Consider the following 15,404-nt stretch of genomic DNA (forward strand, 5'->3'; position numbering starts at 1 on the left):
GAGCAGAGCTCTGCCTAAATATAACAGAGGAAAAAACAGGCAATGAGGTTGGCTTTTTTCCTATTTATGAACAGAAAATACTTAATGTGTACTAAATAGAAATTTTATAGGAATAAAACCAATGTGGCTCCACACAGATACCTGTAATCTGTATGAAAAATTGTAAATCTGGATGCAACATTTTTCTCTCTGTACAAATGCTTATTTACAGAACAGAGGTGTTTACATCTCCATTTTTGTGTTACAATGTAAAGTGCAAAATACATGCTTAAAAATATGAGAAGCAATCACACTCAAGGATGAAATGCAGATCTACAGTGCATTTAGAGGAAGTGATTGCAGGAAATAATGAAAAAAGTAATCAGTGTTAAATATGCTCTGCTTATTCATCTACCTCTGGCTGCCAGAACCTGTCAGATAAAAGTAAAACTAAAACTGTCTTTGAAGCTTGAGGTACTATTTCAGTGATGTAGGTTATTCACATGCTCTCTGACTACATTGATTAAAAGGGACTTTAAGAAACTTAATTGCAGTTAATTTTAATTACACCTCAGCACATAGCATGCATATCCATTTTGTTCCTTTGCTGTACTCAGTATTTGAGATGTTCCTATTGCACGTTCTGTTCCTGCAAACACAAGTGCTTGCTTGAGATCTGGAGAATGAACTGTTGTTAATTGTGACCAGACCACGGGATTGTGAATCCTCAGTTCAAAAAAGATGAAAGGATTTTGTGTTCTCCTTGAAAACAGTAAAAATGTTGTGAGATTTGCTGCTTGGCAGTGGTGCTAGGAATGTGAAATCTTGTTCATTTAATATTGAACTGGTATAAGAATGTTCATGCTGTGTAACACCTACTTATTTCTACTCTAAGTATGGAGTTTGTACTTGGTGTTGACTTTCAAGTATCAGCCTTGCCATCAGATGCACCAGCCCGAAATGTCAGAGCATCTGGATCTGCAGTAATGTGATGGTGTCCTATAAAGCCCCTCAAAAGACTGGACATGTTTCTGGGCCTAATGCCAAATTCCTGCCCAGTCTTGCCCTGGATTTTACATGTATTCAATGTATTCAGAAATAAAAGGTCTCATGTACATGAAATGTGCACTTGAATAATGGGAACAACATCTGTTGCCCAGGTCTATATTAAAGGAGTATCATTTTGTGTACATAATTATATTTTCTAAAGTTGCTGCAGAGCACTGTCTGAAGCAAAGCTGCACTTACAAGGACAGTAATGCAGACACCTGACAAAGAAGAGAGCAGTGGTTGTTCCCTCCAATGGGTCAGCACTGATGAGGATTTAACATGATTTAATTGGATTGATCAGAACACAAATCCTTAAAATATGTTTTTCAAACTCACCCTCCTTGTTTGTTTTTATGTATCTAAAGGCACTGTTAATCCAGTAGTTATCACCAAATTGTTGAGTGATTAGTAATTCCGATTCTTCTAATAGAGAGCAATTTCCATGTCTAATCCTGGTAGTACATGACTTCAATTCTGCTTTTAAAGTTTATTAAATAAAGGCAAGTATATAGATTTCTTTTTGCCAGGTGTATAGATTTCATTTGTGTTTAATTTTCTGTATTGGGAAACTGCTATAACATTTTTTTCACATGTGGCAATAAACAGGTTTACTTTCCTATTTTTTAATTGTTTCTGTGCTGCATGTCGTGGGTGATTTTCAGGGGTATACAGGTATACAAAGTGAAAAATTAAATCGTTATATTTTAAAATTCAAAACTCAAGTTACTTTTCCGTCTTATGGATGTAGTCTTTTCCCAGTGCCAGAACTTGAAAAAATGACTGATTGTCAAAAAGATAAATAGCTTTATATGTGTTGTCAAAACATCAGTCACACAACTTATTAAACAGCATGTGATTTTTCTTTTTGATCCCTAAATCAATAATGTCAAGGTCTCTTGTGTTGTGTCTAAACTTCAGGAAGTTGATCAGTCTGCTTAATTTGCTTAAATTGAGTCACTTTATCTGCTGAGGAGGTTTTACACTGATGCATGTTTGTTAGTCTGGATGCAAAAATGCATTTCTTCAGTTAAGAAATAATTCCCTTCTCTGATGCTAAGGGAATTGAAATTTTAATATAGTAGGACTTAATTATCTAGCATAGTAGATTAAGGTTTTGCAAATTAATGACTTACTATTTTGAAACAGTTATCTTGTGAAACATCTTAATGTAAATGCAAAATTTTGGTGTGTCACCTTCTGACATGTAACAGTAGCTTTGCATATTTCTTTCAGAGATTTTGAAAATATGAAGATAATAAATGATGACTAATGTACACCATCTGGCTAGGGTGGGGGAAAAGATTTCCTGAGCAACAGGGTTTCTGCTAAGCTGATTTACTTAAAATAAGAAAGCAAATGCTTGCTTTTCTTTTTCTTTCTTTTTTTTCTTTTTCTTTTTTTTAGAAAATGAAGCTCTAATGATTCCACCTAAACTCATAGGGTAAGGGTAGCCTTTGTTTTGTGCTCCATGGTCACATCAAAGGCAAACTCCATGAATTCCATGAGAAAAGCAGTTTATCTTATCAGTCCTCTTGTATCATATATTCAGAAAAAGATTGCTGAGACTTGAAGATTTCGAGCAGCATTAATAAAAGTGTCAGACAGCCTTGCTGGAATCAGCTGTCTGGAAGGAGAGATGACCTAGCTTTATCAAATCAGTGAACAAACAAGTATTAATCTATACAGCCTCAGGATTAGATCCTTCAGAATGCAGACATATTGTTGTGCTTCATATCTTCTTTGGGTTTACAGCTGTCACTTTTTTATGCTAATTTTATGATGGAGGGTAGAACTAAATGCAATAATAGATATTAGAATTTATGTACAAATTCTGCTTGAATCTCTGCAGTTTCTTAGAACCAAAACTGCCTTCTTGGTTTCTTTTAACAGAGATTTTCTTTTGCAAGCACTCAATACACACTCTCAGGTATTTCCTTATTTTGTGTAGTTGTCTTCTTTTTTAGTTTGCCTACTTCCATTTTGAATGAACTTAAGTGTTCACTTGAATATATCAACTAATTTGAACAAAAATATGTTTTCTGCACTGTGGAGAAAAGAGAACAGATAAATGTGTGCATCAAAACTGCAGTCTTGAGTCTGTATTTTGAATTTATCTCTTACTTTTTTTAGTTTAATTTTCCCAAGTCAACTCTGCCTCTGCAACTCTTTCATTAGTACTGAAAATTAAATGTTATTTACTCTTGAGTAGTGGTTGCTTAAGCTCTGGACACACAAGGTGATGTATGGCCTACAGATGTATCAGAGTTGCAGAGGCAAAAATTGATGTCCATAGTGACCAGCAGGAAATTATCCAAGTGTGAGAAGAGACGGCCAGAGCCTTCCTGAGGGTGAGCAGGTTGTTAACTCTGCAGTTTGCGTGAGAACATCTGTTGGCTGCCTACTCATTAAAGAGCCACAGAGTCTGGGAGGAAAGCACAGCCTGGACTTTGAAGGTTGTTAACTGTGGGCCCAAGTCAATCATCTGGCCTCTGTGGAAGACACAGGTTGTGCTTTTAAAATAAATAAGTAAAGTGTGAGAGCATGAAAGGGAAGAAAGCAGGAAGGGAGGAAAAATGAAACAGGGAAGATTTGGAATTTGTTAGGTTTAAATGAGAACAAATTTACGTTAGTGCCCACTGTGGCCTCCACGTCCTTTCTCAGCCCTTTGGTGTGGAATTATTTAACCCAAGGTGCAGCACTTTCCTTGCTGAGATTCATATGGCTTCTGTTGATGCAGCTGTCAGGGTTTCTTATGGTCTGTCTGCCAAGTGACACACACTGACCCTAAGCCCACCGGTGAGTTTCAAAATGAGATTGTTCTACATTCTGTATGGCTCTAATTTAATGCTTGCAATAGTGTTTAGGAAATAAGAAACACTCCTCCTTCCATAAGTGAAATAAGCAGGAATGAGACCAATATTATTTTTCAAAGATGGATGGTAAACGATAGGCCAGGGTTGTTCAGATTTGTCCCGTTAAAATGAGCTGCAGGGCTGTGTGACCTTTAATGAAGTTGTGTAACTTTGGCACTGGGGCTGGCGTTTAGCCCAAAGAGCAGAAGAGCATTGGAATATTTTTTGAAGGGGAGCAGTGAAGAGCAAAGACGGGTTTTAGGATGGAACTGCTACTTTAATGGATGGAGTTAAATTACATGGTTGCCTATAAAACAGGACTGTGGACATAGGGACCCATGATGTTATTTTTGGATGAAAATGTCCCATCCAGTCCTGGATCCTGTGTTCCTTTTAAGTGAAGAAGCAGTTGAAATTTGGCATAGATGAAGCATATATGTTTTGTCTCACATTTTCTTTTACTACTATGATTTTGATACATATTTTGCCCATGGCAAATGACAACCATAATATTTTTGTCTTCCTTATGTTTTCCTACGTTATTTATCTTCCTATAACCAAGCTGCAAATTTAGTTGTTTGCAGGGAGACAGAAATATCTGTTATTGTGGAATGTGTGCGTGGTAGGATTTCCTGTATTTAGGCATTTCTGAGTGTGTTTCTCAGGAATGCTGATAATTCATATTATTGTAATCTCTGTGGTGCTCTCTAGCCAAAGAGATCTTGGTGGACTTTGGTGCGCAAGACATTCACCTTTCTTGTGTGAGGCCACTTCACTCTTGTTATCTAGCAACTGTCCTCGTTGAGTGGTGATGGGTCACTGGAAGGGACAATTTTGAAAGAAGCATTAAGAAGTTTGAGGAGAAGGAGGACGTCCATTGGTTTCACTGGGCTGGAAGATCTCACCCAAAATGGAAAGTAGCTGAGGAGCCTTGGGTGAACTCCTTAGTGTTAATGAAGTGTACTCAAAAGAGGGGAGAAGAGCAGGGGCATAGGACTGAGCTGAGCAGGAGATGAGATCCTGAAATTCTTTGCTTTGCAGTGAGAGAGCCTTACCTGCCACAGTGATCTGGGTGCTGCATGCTGCAGGTAAAGACCTGGAGAAGAGCTTATTGGTAATCTTGTGACTCCATTAAATCACCAGTGTCAGATTTGTAACTGGATATAACACATCAAATGCATAACTATCTTAAATGGCTTTTTTAGCAGGAGAAGAAATCTAGCTGCTCAAATTAAAGATTCGCACATAAGAATATCAATATCTTCGTTTAAGTTGCAAATTATTAAGGTTTGGGTTTTCCTTTGGTTGTGTATGAAAGTGCCAAGCTGTGTGACAAATAAGGAATGTGTATTTTTGTGTGTAACAAATAAGGACAATGTATTTCTGTGTGTAATGTTGGTGGTCTATTTGAGTAATGATAGTAGAAGGCTCATCTTGAGTGGTTATAGTCATGTAATTAACCTTGTATGTGATAAATGAGCAGCATCATGTGTTCCTGAACAGGTTTAAAAACTGAAACATACTCTTTGTGCCTTTTATTCTTGGCTGTAGCCAATATTTGAGTAGCAACAGAGAAATAAACAAAATGTTACAGAATATAATGAAATCATCTCATCTGAAGGTAAAAAGAACAGAGATGTCAACTGCTCTGTTTTGATAGTGGTGACTTCTGCAATTTACCAAGTCAAGCATACTAATAATATTTTTGGGGGTTTCTTCTTTCTAAATTATCTAGTAATCTAGGAAAAGGTATTCAGTATATAGCTCTGAAATAAGAATTTTGGTAAAATGCAGAAACTAATAACATTTGAAAAACTATTAAATCTGATGTTGGAGCTTCAATGATATGAGGTGGTTTTACAGTACCTTAAAATTTCTTCAGATATAGTAGGGTATTTTAAAGAAATTCTGGTGACATGGAAGGAAGAATAAGTCAATTCAAGATTAAAAAGTTGCAAGATAATGTAAAATTAAATATTAAATAATTAGAACTTTTTGAATAGTGAAAGGAAGTATACCACTTCCAAGTGGTATACTTGGGAGTATTCGAAGTATATTTTCCAAGGATATTTCCAAGGCTCTGTTCTACAGCATTTTCTGGTTATAATGAATGCAGAGAATCCTATTGACCTGGATGGGGATGTTTGCTTTAGCACAGGTACAGTATGCTTCCATGTTTGCAGAAATAGCTTTTTTTTTCCTCACAGAATGTGAAAACAAGAAAAACTTGTGGAATTATGTAATTATAACCTTGTCAGTACAGTTATCATTAAGTGTTATGCAATTAAAACCTGTGAAATAAACTGCCGTGTAGGTATTTCCTTAGTGCTCATCAGTACCCACTTGTTGTAAATTGTCAATAGTAAAAAGAGCTGTTGCATTCATTATCTTTCATTGTACTTTTTTTGTCTTCCACAGGAAAAAGTAGAATATGCCTTCCTGATAATTTTTACAGTTGAAACATTTTTGAAGATTATAGCATATGGATTATTATTACACCCCAATGCATATGTTAGAAACGGATGGAATTTATTGGATTTTGTAATAGTAATAGTAGGGTAAGTAGCTTATCTTCCATTATACAAATATTTAAAGTGACCTCTTTACAGTGAGGTAGGTATAGGCCTGTTTGGCTATGAGTAGCAGCCTATGCTGGATTTCTGTGTCTTTGGAGTAAAGGAATGAACTGAGTGAAAAAAAATTAAAAAGTCCTGAAGTTTTCAGTGCTATCTGTGGGTATAGACTGCATTGTATTTATAGCAGAAGTTCCTAGGGAATTCTGAGTCCTGCTGGAGATTTCCAGAGTTGTTTTTCAGAAACTTTTCCATCTGATTTTTTCAAGGTAAACTCCTGGTGTCTTTCCATATATTCATCTCTTAAGGGCCGCACGTTGTTATTTATTTGTTTAACCCTTCACTGCAGTTATGTGGAGTTCATCTGTTTCATAAAGACCTCTGGGAGGGCCCACATGTTTCAAAGTGGAGAAGAATGGTTGGGGAGACAGAATTAACAGTGATTCCTTGATATTCCCAAAATCTGAGTAAAATTGGGTGCTGCATGTCAGGCCCCAGACAGAGATATGGTTTTGATTTGCCTGGGTTAGAATATATGTTAAAAATGCCTTTTATTCTTTACCCTGTGCACCTTGCTGTACCAGGAAACCTCAGAGTTTGTTCTTTGCCCCAGAGAAGGGACTGCTAGGGCCTTGTGCCGGTTCAGAAGAGTGGAACTTACATTATCCACCTACTTATTGATACATTATTTTTGTGTCAGCAGCTCTATGTCAGTGGTTGTGCTACTTCATTAGAGCCTACCTTCATCTGTCTAGGGAATTAATCTTGAGAGTAACTATTCACCACTTTCCCAAATGTTGTGGAGATTATGTTAAAGAACTGTTCAACCAGAACTTTAAATTTTGTTTTCTTAAAGTATTTATTATCTAGAACATAGAGAGCATTATCCGTGTATAACTTTGTATGTAGTAGCAAGCACGACCTTGGCTTGCAGTGCACAATTCTAATTTCGTTTTTAAATTCAAACCATATCAAGGTCTGCCTGTAATTGAAAAGGCTCAGAAATTAGAATGTGCGCTGCTTTTAAGTTGTCACTGCATTAAGGGAAAGAAGGAGATGCTAAGTAAAGGAATTTGTGGTAAAGCATTGTTAAATTTGGGGAAGTACTGGGAATATAAGAATTCCTGATTTGTAACTATTTGATTATGAGATACTAAATGCTACTGAGAAGGTTGTATTTGGGCCAGTCCTTTGGCATGCAGGCAGTTGTGGTGCAGGACTAAAAATTGTGTATAAATAGATGCTTCATCAGGTCAGGTCATTCTCAACAGATTGGTCTCTGTGCCTGAAGGGGAAGCTTCGTGGGCAGGTTGGAGACTGTCACACACGAGCTCTGTTCCCTTGCCAAGCAGTCACTTGAATAGACCTCTTCTCTTTTGTCAAGTGACCACAGAGTTACAGTAACCCTGGAGCAGTCTAATTAACATGACCTCTATCTTTGGCTGTGTCCTAAATACATGATAACTAAAAAATTTTCCACTAACTCCTAAAACACTTATTATTGGAGGCTAAATGTAGTTAGGTCAAATACTCACACCGAATTTGCTGAAAATACGAATAGAAAAAGACTATATCTTATCAAGTGCCTAAAATACCACACTAAAATTAAGTTGTAATTCAAATCCAAAAGTTTGGAATATCAACTCTTGTGCAGGTTGTAATCAGCCTACCTGTAAGACAAGGTGGACCTTTCCTAACATGTCACACACTGACAAAACTGTGAGCAACGTTTTTGTTCTTTCAGTAAGAACACAACCTGCATGATTAAGCAAGCATGAGTCCCATTTATTTAATTAATACATAAAAGCCCAGTGAAAAATTGATTTTCATATATAACCCAAGGTGGATATGAAATCACTTCTGGACCTGATTCTATTTGACTAGCTTCAATGGGAAATTTCATTAGGTATTCTAATAGCTTTGAAAGAGCTGCCATGATGTCCTATATTGAATGTATTGAAATCTGCTTTCTCAGCAGAAACTGTAGCAGTCCAATTGCATTAATCTTAATTATATCTAAAGAAATATCTACAAGCAAAAGGGAAACACATGTAGAGATGTTTTTAAGGTCAAATCTTAATTAAACCTTTAAACTTTGGTAAACTGTAGAGGAATATGGATGTAAATTTCAATAAAGAAGATCAATAGTTTTATACCTTAATGGCTTTTTAGGAATGACATATGTCCTGGTTTCAGCTGGACAACACAAAATGACAGAGCTGGAGACAGAGCTGTGAATGTGATGCTTTCTACTCTTTGTCACTTCTCTCTGTAACCCATCAGAGTACAAATTACTTTGAGTAGTCTATTTACCTTCCTGGTCTCATGTAATTTCCACTCATGTCTGTGAAAGAATAAGGTCCCAGTAGATAAAGCTTTCATAGTACCTGCCCTTTTATTTTGTGAATGTTGTATGAACTGACAGGCTGAAAGGTTCTCTGAATTCAGGAGTTGATTCAGAAGACTTTTCAATAATGTCTGTCTTTAGAGCACAAATAGTGACTCTTGAAATCATTGAGGTGTTTGTTTTCCTGCAATTATGCTTCTCTTAAGTTGGAGGGCTGAATCAGGACCTGGTATTCAGTGTCTGGAATTGGTGTAACAGTATGTGGGCTGCTGATGTTCCTTGTGACATCTGTAGAGTTTTTGGGGCCGAGTTTTTCTCTGGAGCAGAATGAAGCAGTCTAGGGATGGATATTGACTGATATGGGTCAGCTGCTTACTGGGGGAGGGTAAAGCCTTCAATAATCTACTTTAGGCAACCTATTAAATAATACATGATTTTAAGCAACTACCCAGCATGACAGAATTCTTAGCCAGAGCTGTGAAAACTTTTCATGACCAAACTAAAACCCTGCACATTTCAGGCATCCTTTACAAGTGTGAAATACTTCTCATGATTGCAAAACTCTATTAACTTGATAATCCTTTCAGGAGAAGTGCAGCTCTGCAACTATAGAACTACAGACTCTGTGCAAAGGATAATATAGTTTGTGTGGTCTAGTGACAGTCTAGAAACCCATGCATCTGAGATGGAGCTCCAAACTAAAATAAACCTAAGATTGATTTGAATTTCAAGAACATGCATCACTTTAAATTGCTGCTAAAAGTGGGAAGGCAAAATAAGTCTTGTCTTGCAAACTGTTCTAATAAATGACTAATTCATTTCTGCAGGGAAAAAAATACAATATAATAAATGAGCCATCTGGGAATATATTTTTCCTCAGAGGTGTTATGTGTAAGAAACAAATCTTTTTGGTGTTATTAAATGGTGTACTCTAATTATTTTTAAAATATTCAGTTTCTGCTGACTGTATGTAGAATATTGCACTGCTGTGCTACTTGGAGTTCATGTATTCCACCAAAATTAAACCAGATGGTTTTAGTTATTATCTATTTCTTCTTGTAAAGGGAAGATTAATTCTCCAAATGTTAAAGCTAAAATGTTTGAACAAAAGTGGCAAAGTAGCTTCATTTATTTAAAAATAGCAAAATGTGTATATAAGCTGAATGCTAAATTATTGGAAACTGTGTGATCCTCATTCTCTAGAGGGATTATAAAGTCTTGCGCTTCATAGCTCTGTCTGTCATGATTTAATGTGTAAATATACCTCTCAATTTGACATCTGAACAGCTTTGCAGAATGATCTGCAGTTCAACTGCAGATTTCTGAATTAATATATTAATAATTTCTGAAGTAATACCTTAGACTGCATGGTAAATGGGTAGTGATGACCTTGCCTTTCATCTCATTTTCTAGATTATTTAGTGTAATATTGGAACAATTAACCAAAGAAACAGACGGTGGCAGCCACTCAGGTGGCAAACCTGGTGGCTTTGATGTCAAAGCCCTAAGAGCCTTTCGTGTACTGCGACCTCTCCGACTTGTATCAGGAGTGCCCAGTAAGCTCTGCTCTCTTTATTTCCATTGCCATCAGGAATGTGAGTGCTCTGGTTATTGACCTGTCTTCTTCCAGACACTGCAGAAATGAGACGGGATAAAGCTGAGTTTTTGTTATCTGGATATGTATACAAAGTGAATTTCAAGACGAATGATACCCTAAACCAAGTTGAACAAGGGATTGTGAATTCAGTCAGTGAATGATCTCCTTACACAGTTCAATAAGCAGACAGGGGAATACACTTCCTTTATAGAAGTTTTATATAAAAGTAAATTACATGTTAAGATGCAAATACACCAGAAAATAAAATTTGGATTTTTTTTTATTTTTTTTATTCTAAAACCCTGCCTCTGAAAGTGTAGGTGGTCCTAAAATAGTTTATATGTTGGTAAGAGTATGCCAGAGCACATTACACATTTTGTGTTTCCTGCCCCCTCCAATGCACATGAGTGCCTTCTGTTTATCTCAGCAGAGCTATCAGATAAATTAGGAAGCTCAAAAGTAGAAAAATATTGTTTAAGAAAGAAATTGAATTTTCTGATATTTCCTATTTTATTTTAATGCTTTATTGATTATTGAAGCTATTTGGGCTATAGGAGGTTCATGACTTCCAGTTCAGCTCTTTCCAAGGCATTCAAAGGAAGAAAGCTAATTCTGTGTTTATTATATCATGGACTGTAACATGGAAGTGATTGATTTTTTGCAAAAGGGCTTCAGTGAGGACAGAATCAGTCCAATGAAATGTCTGAGAGGAAGTCTATCAAGATAAAAAAGTCATATTTTATTCTCATTGGCACTTTATTAGTCTGGGATTAGCTCATTTTGGTAAAGCCAAAAGTTGGATAAATATTTAATTGAAAAAAAAGAAAATAGAGCAGTTTTGAAAGGGATTAATGATGAAAGAATAATTTTGTTCAGATTAGAAATGTGTTTTCCCAGTTAACTATATTTTTCTCCCCAGGGTAAGAAGACAGTTCTACAATTGGCTGAGTGCACTTTTTCTTAAAAGTTTTTGTTTTAGCTCAGAACTTCTTAAAGGTCATATAAGATGACCTACAGGCACACACTGACTACGTGCCATTTCTTTATAAAAGGGCCCACAGATTCTTGTGACGCATTTCAAGCCCTGACTCCTATGATATAAATTTTATTAACAGAGGAACTAATTAGACAGAAAGTTTTAGATTCTTACAAAGATTTTTATGTCACAGGAACATTTTGTGGTTCTGGGTAGTAGATGTTTTTTAAAAAAATCTGATTGTCTCTGCATGTCTGTATAATTTAGTCCCAATAATGTATAATTATATAAAATTTGATAGAGTAAGACATAGAAATATGGTTCATATCTTGTATCCTCTTTTTTTTTTAGGTTTACAAGTTGTCCTGAACTCCATTATAAAAGCCATGGTCCCCCTCCTCCATATTGCCCTTTTGGTATTGTTTGTAATCATAATCTATGCTATTATAGGATTGGAACTTTTTATTGGAAAAATGCACAAATCTTGTTTTCTTATTGATTCAGGTAAGTCATTAAACTGTTAATTATAGTAAGGGTTTGATGATGTTTTTCAAATCTGTGGGATTTCAGTTTGAAATAAAACTTGGGGCCAAAGCACTAAAGTTGTTTTAACCCCAGTTTATACTGGTTCACAGTTTTAGGTACAGTGCATTAAATGAAAAAAAAAGAAACCAAATACCAAAGTCATGAAAAAATCAAACCAGTTAGAGACTGGACCATGTTCTGAATAGGTTTTCATTTCTGATACGTGTAGCTGATATACCAGTAGTGAAGAAAGTAAGGGTGACTAAATCTGGGCAAATCCAGATTGTTGCAGTGTGGTGAGGAGTGCAGTTCTGAAATGTGTGTTCTTCTGTCTAGGTGAAATAGTGAAATGGAAGTGTGTGTTGTAGGAGAACTTTGAAAGAGTGAAACTATCCTGCCTGGTGGCTAAGGGTGCTTTTTATTCAGCTAAGTAATGAAGATGACTCTGTGTGGGAATTAGATCAATTTTTCCTTAATGGTCCATGTGTTGATGTGAAGTGCCATGAAGTGAAGTAGCAGCAGTGAAGAGGAAGGAAAAAATCAGCAGGAGAAGCTTCTAAGAAACTGTGTATTATTATATTGTGCTTCTTTCCACTGCTTGCTTATTTTTATAAACCCATTTTTGAGGTTGTAAGGCCAGATCTGAGAGAGACTAAAAGCTCCAAAGCTCTGACGTGCTGCTTTTCCTCAGCTTGAATTTGGGATTTATCTCACAACAGCATTGATATTTCCTCATGTGATGGGATAACTCATGAAAACTTGAGGACTCACAGCTCTGATTTTGTGGTCCTTTTCCAGATATACTAGTTGAAGATGATCCAGCACCTTGTGCATTCTCAGGGAACGGCCGTCAGTGTGTCATGAATGGCACTGAATGTAAGGGTGGATGGGTTGGACCGAACGGAGGCATAACCAACTTCGATAACTTTGCATTTGCAATGCTGACTGTGTTCCAGTGTATAACCATGGAAGGGTGGACTGATGTGTTGTACTGGGTAAGTTCATAAATCACTGAGCTTTGTGTGCTTTTAAGCAAGCTTCTCTGTTCAAGCGGGGATTGAGCTGTGTTTCACGGTACCATCAACAGGAAATCTTGGTGAGTTTTGCAGGAGACAAGCTTGGCTGCATACTTGTTTCAGTCACAGCCTGTTACTGGATTCCTCAGGCTAAAAGGACATTTTAGAAACAAATTTATTCATTGCTTATTTTAAGGGTTTTTTGCCTATTCCATTTGGATAAATGTAAAACTACATTTATGTCCTTTGGACTAGCATTTTTTCGTGTGAGCCTACAGATATTAAGTATGTCTTCACTGATTAGGCTTAAGAGCTCTCTTTTTGCAGTATTTGTGCAGAATTTTTCACAATGTTAACATAAATTAGAACAATGCAAGCTCTCAACTGACATTGTTTGCCATGGGGACTGAAAATCATGTTAACCATTCAGAAACTACAGATTTACAGGAGCTGTGGCCCTGACATCATCTCCATGGAAGCAGCAAAAGGTATTCAAAAACCTAACTGTGTAAATCCTCATCCTTAAATGCTCCTTTGGTGTAAGGTATGGTACTTCCAGAGTCTTGCAACACCGACAGTCAGCTGGACACAGACTGGAAAACTGAAGAATGGAGGAAAATGAACACACAGAATTTTAAAGGAATAGAGTCACCTAAAAACACAGATAGACATGTCTCTGCTTAACCCCACTCCACTCTAAGTTTTGTGAACCTCAGAGTATCTCAATATCTGATATGAGTGATTTGTCCAAGGTTATTCAAGAAGCCTGTGATGGAACCTCTCAAAGGTGCTGAACGTCAGTGAGAGTATTCTGTACTACTTGGTACTCAGCAGTAAGTCTTTGCAGCTATTAGGAAATAATAAAGCTAATAAGCTATTAGCTTATTAAAAACCACAATTCTAACAGTTCAAATGTTAGAAAATAGGTATGGAAGAAAGAAGAGTGATTACTGGTAAGGATCTGTTAGCAAGCTGTTAAATAGGGATGAGTTATCTCAAGGGGTATCTTAGTGTAACTTTAGGTTTTATTGCTAAGAGCAGCTCACTTTGTGGGTTTGTTCAAGTTTGTCTGGCTAAGTGGAATTATTTACTAGTAGTGCCTCTGTTGGGGAGTACTGGATGCATTTAAGAATGTGGTTTTACCCAGTGAATGACCGCACAATTTTATGTAGTCATTTGTTGCAAATCAATGTGAAATAAGCTCTTGCTAAAACATATAACACAGAGTGTAGTCTCAGATAAAATCTGTGATACTGAAGTATAGAATATGGACATGTTTTTAGGAGCCTATCACTGTTAAAGATATTAAGGTGGTAAAATGACATTCTTTTAGGATTGAAAGACAAAAAAACAAGGCAACTATGGATGTCTTCTTCCACTGTCTGTTATTAGTTACGGAATTGGCTAGAAACATACAAGCCTTCAACACTAATGAATAACAATTATGTATGGCTACATATAGGCTATTGCATGATTTCCCATTGTAAAGGTTTTTCAGTTCCTTGGAGTTTGCACTCCAACTCTCCCTAATTTTCTAGGGGGCTGTGTGAATGTAGAATTAATATGTGCTTCATGGTTTTTGTTCGTGGTGATGGCAATTATTTAAATTCTTCCTGAAAAGGGAAGGTGTGCCATGGCTATCTAGAAAAAAATTACACCTTTAGTATCTTTTGAGGCAAAAGAAAACCAGCATTTCAGGAGCTGACAATTCATCCAACTTTTTTCAAAGAAAACGGATATAAAAGCTTTGGAGAGTTGCTCTGTTTAGAATACAATTGTTACAAAACATATAGAAACAATTTTAGCATCTTAGAATTAAACATTTTTTCCCCTGGGATTTGATGCCCTAATTAATCTGCTGCCCTTTAGAAACCTTTGCAGAGTCTCCAGTGACAGCAGAAAAAATCATTAAAATAGGATGTTGAATATTTTCATGATTAGACAAAATGAAAAGTTTAAGAAAGTTATAAACAATTGAAAACTATGCATGTTGTTTTTACTTCTTTCTCTATAAGGAGTTTCCAATGTAGAATGTATTTACAGCTGCTTGGGCATCATTTTTCATTTTTTTACAAATGATACTGGGATTATTAGACAGTGAAGCAAATATTTATTGACCTAGTGAAATACAGTCAAAATCAGATATTCAGGTGGCTTTTGAATCTATCTTAACTGATGCCTATATAATTAAGTTATGCATTCAGATTATTTCTATCTTATAGACCAACAAGTTGCCCATTGTCAAACTGAAATTACTTGCTGAGGACAAGAGGAGTGACAATTTATGTGTTTTAATTTTATCACTGGATCAAGCTGGCTAGATTTAGCTAAAAATTGGAAATTCATTTGAAAATTGTAAAAGCATTAGGGGGATACCAAGTTGGTAATAAAAGAATACGAGGAAGCCATTTTAGCTCGATGTGCCTGGATTTGGTGGGTTTCTTTTTACTTAGAACTCTGTTATTAATATACAGAGTGAATGAGTTTTA

General features: G+C 36.2%; 1 protein-coding gene across 1 annotated transcript in view; it reads left to right on the forward strand.

Annotated features, from left to right (window-relative positions):
* Positions 1–15,404, forward strand: part of CACNA1D (calcium voltage-gated channel subunit alpha1 D) — a 169,209-nt gene that overhangs the window by 55,119 nt on the left and 98,686 nt on the right. Inside the window, exons 6-9 of the mRNA XM_088062045.1 lie at positions 6,300–6,439; positions 10,215–10,357; positions 11,726–11,878; positions 12,698–12,894. Coding sequence (XP_087918171.1) covers positions 6,300–6,439; positions 10,215–10,357; positions 11,726–11,878; positions 12,698–12,894 — 633 coding nt within the window. The remainder of the gene's footprint in view (positions 1–6,299; positions 6,440–10,214; positions 10,358–11,725; positions 11,879–12,697; positions 12,895–15,404) is intronic.

This window comes from Pseudopodoces humilis, chromosome 13 (genome assembly GCF_049639895.1).
Source record: "Pseudopodoces humilis isolate 2021_Gansu_Grassland_sample_001 chromosome 13, ASM4963989v1, whole genome shotgun sequence".
Lineage (NCBI taxonomy): Eukaryota > Metazoa > Chordata > Aves > Passeriformes > Paridae > Pseudopodoces > Pseudopodoces humilis.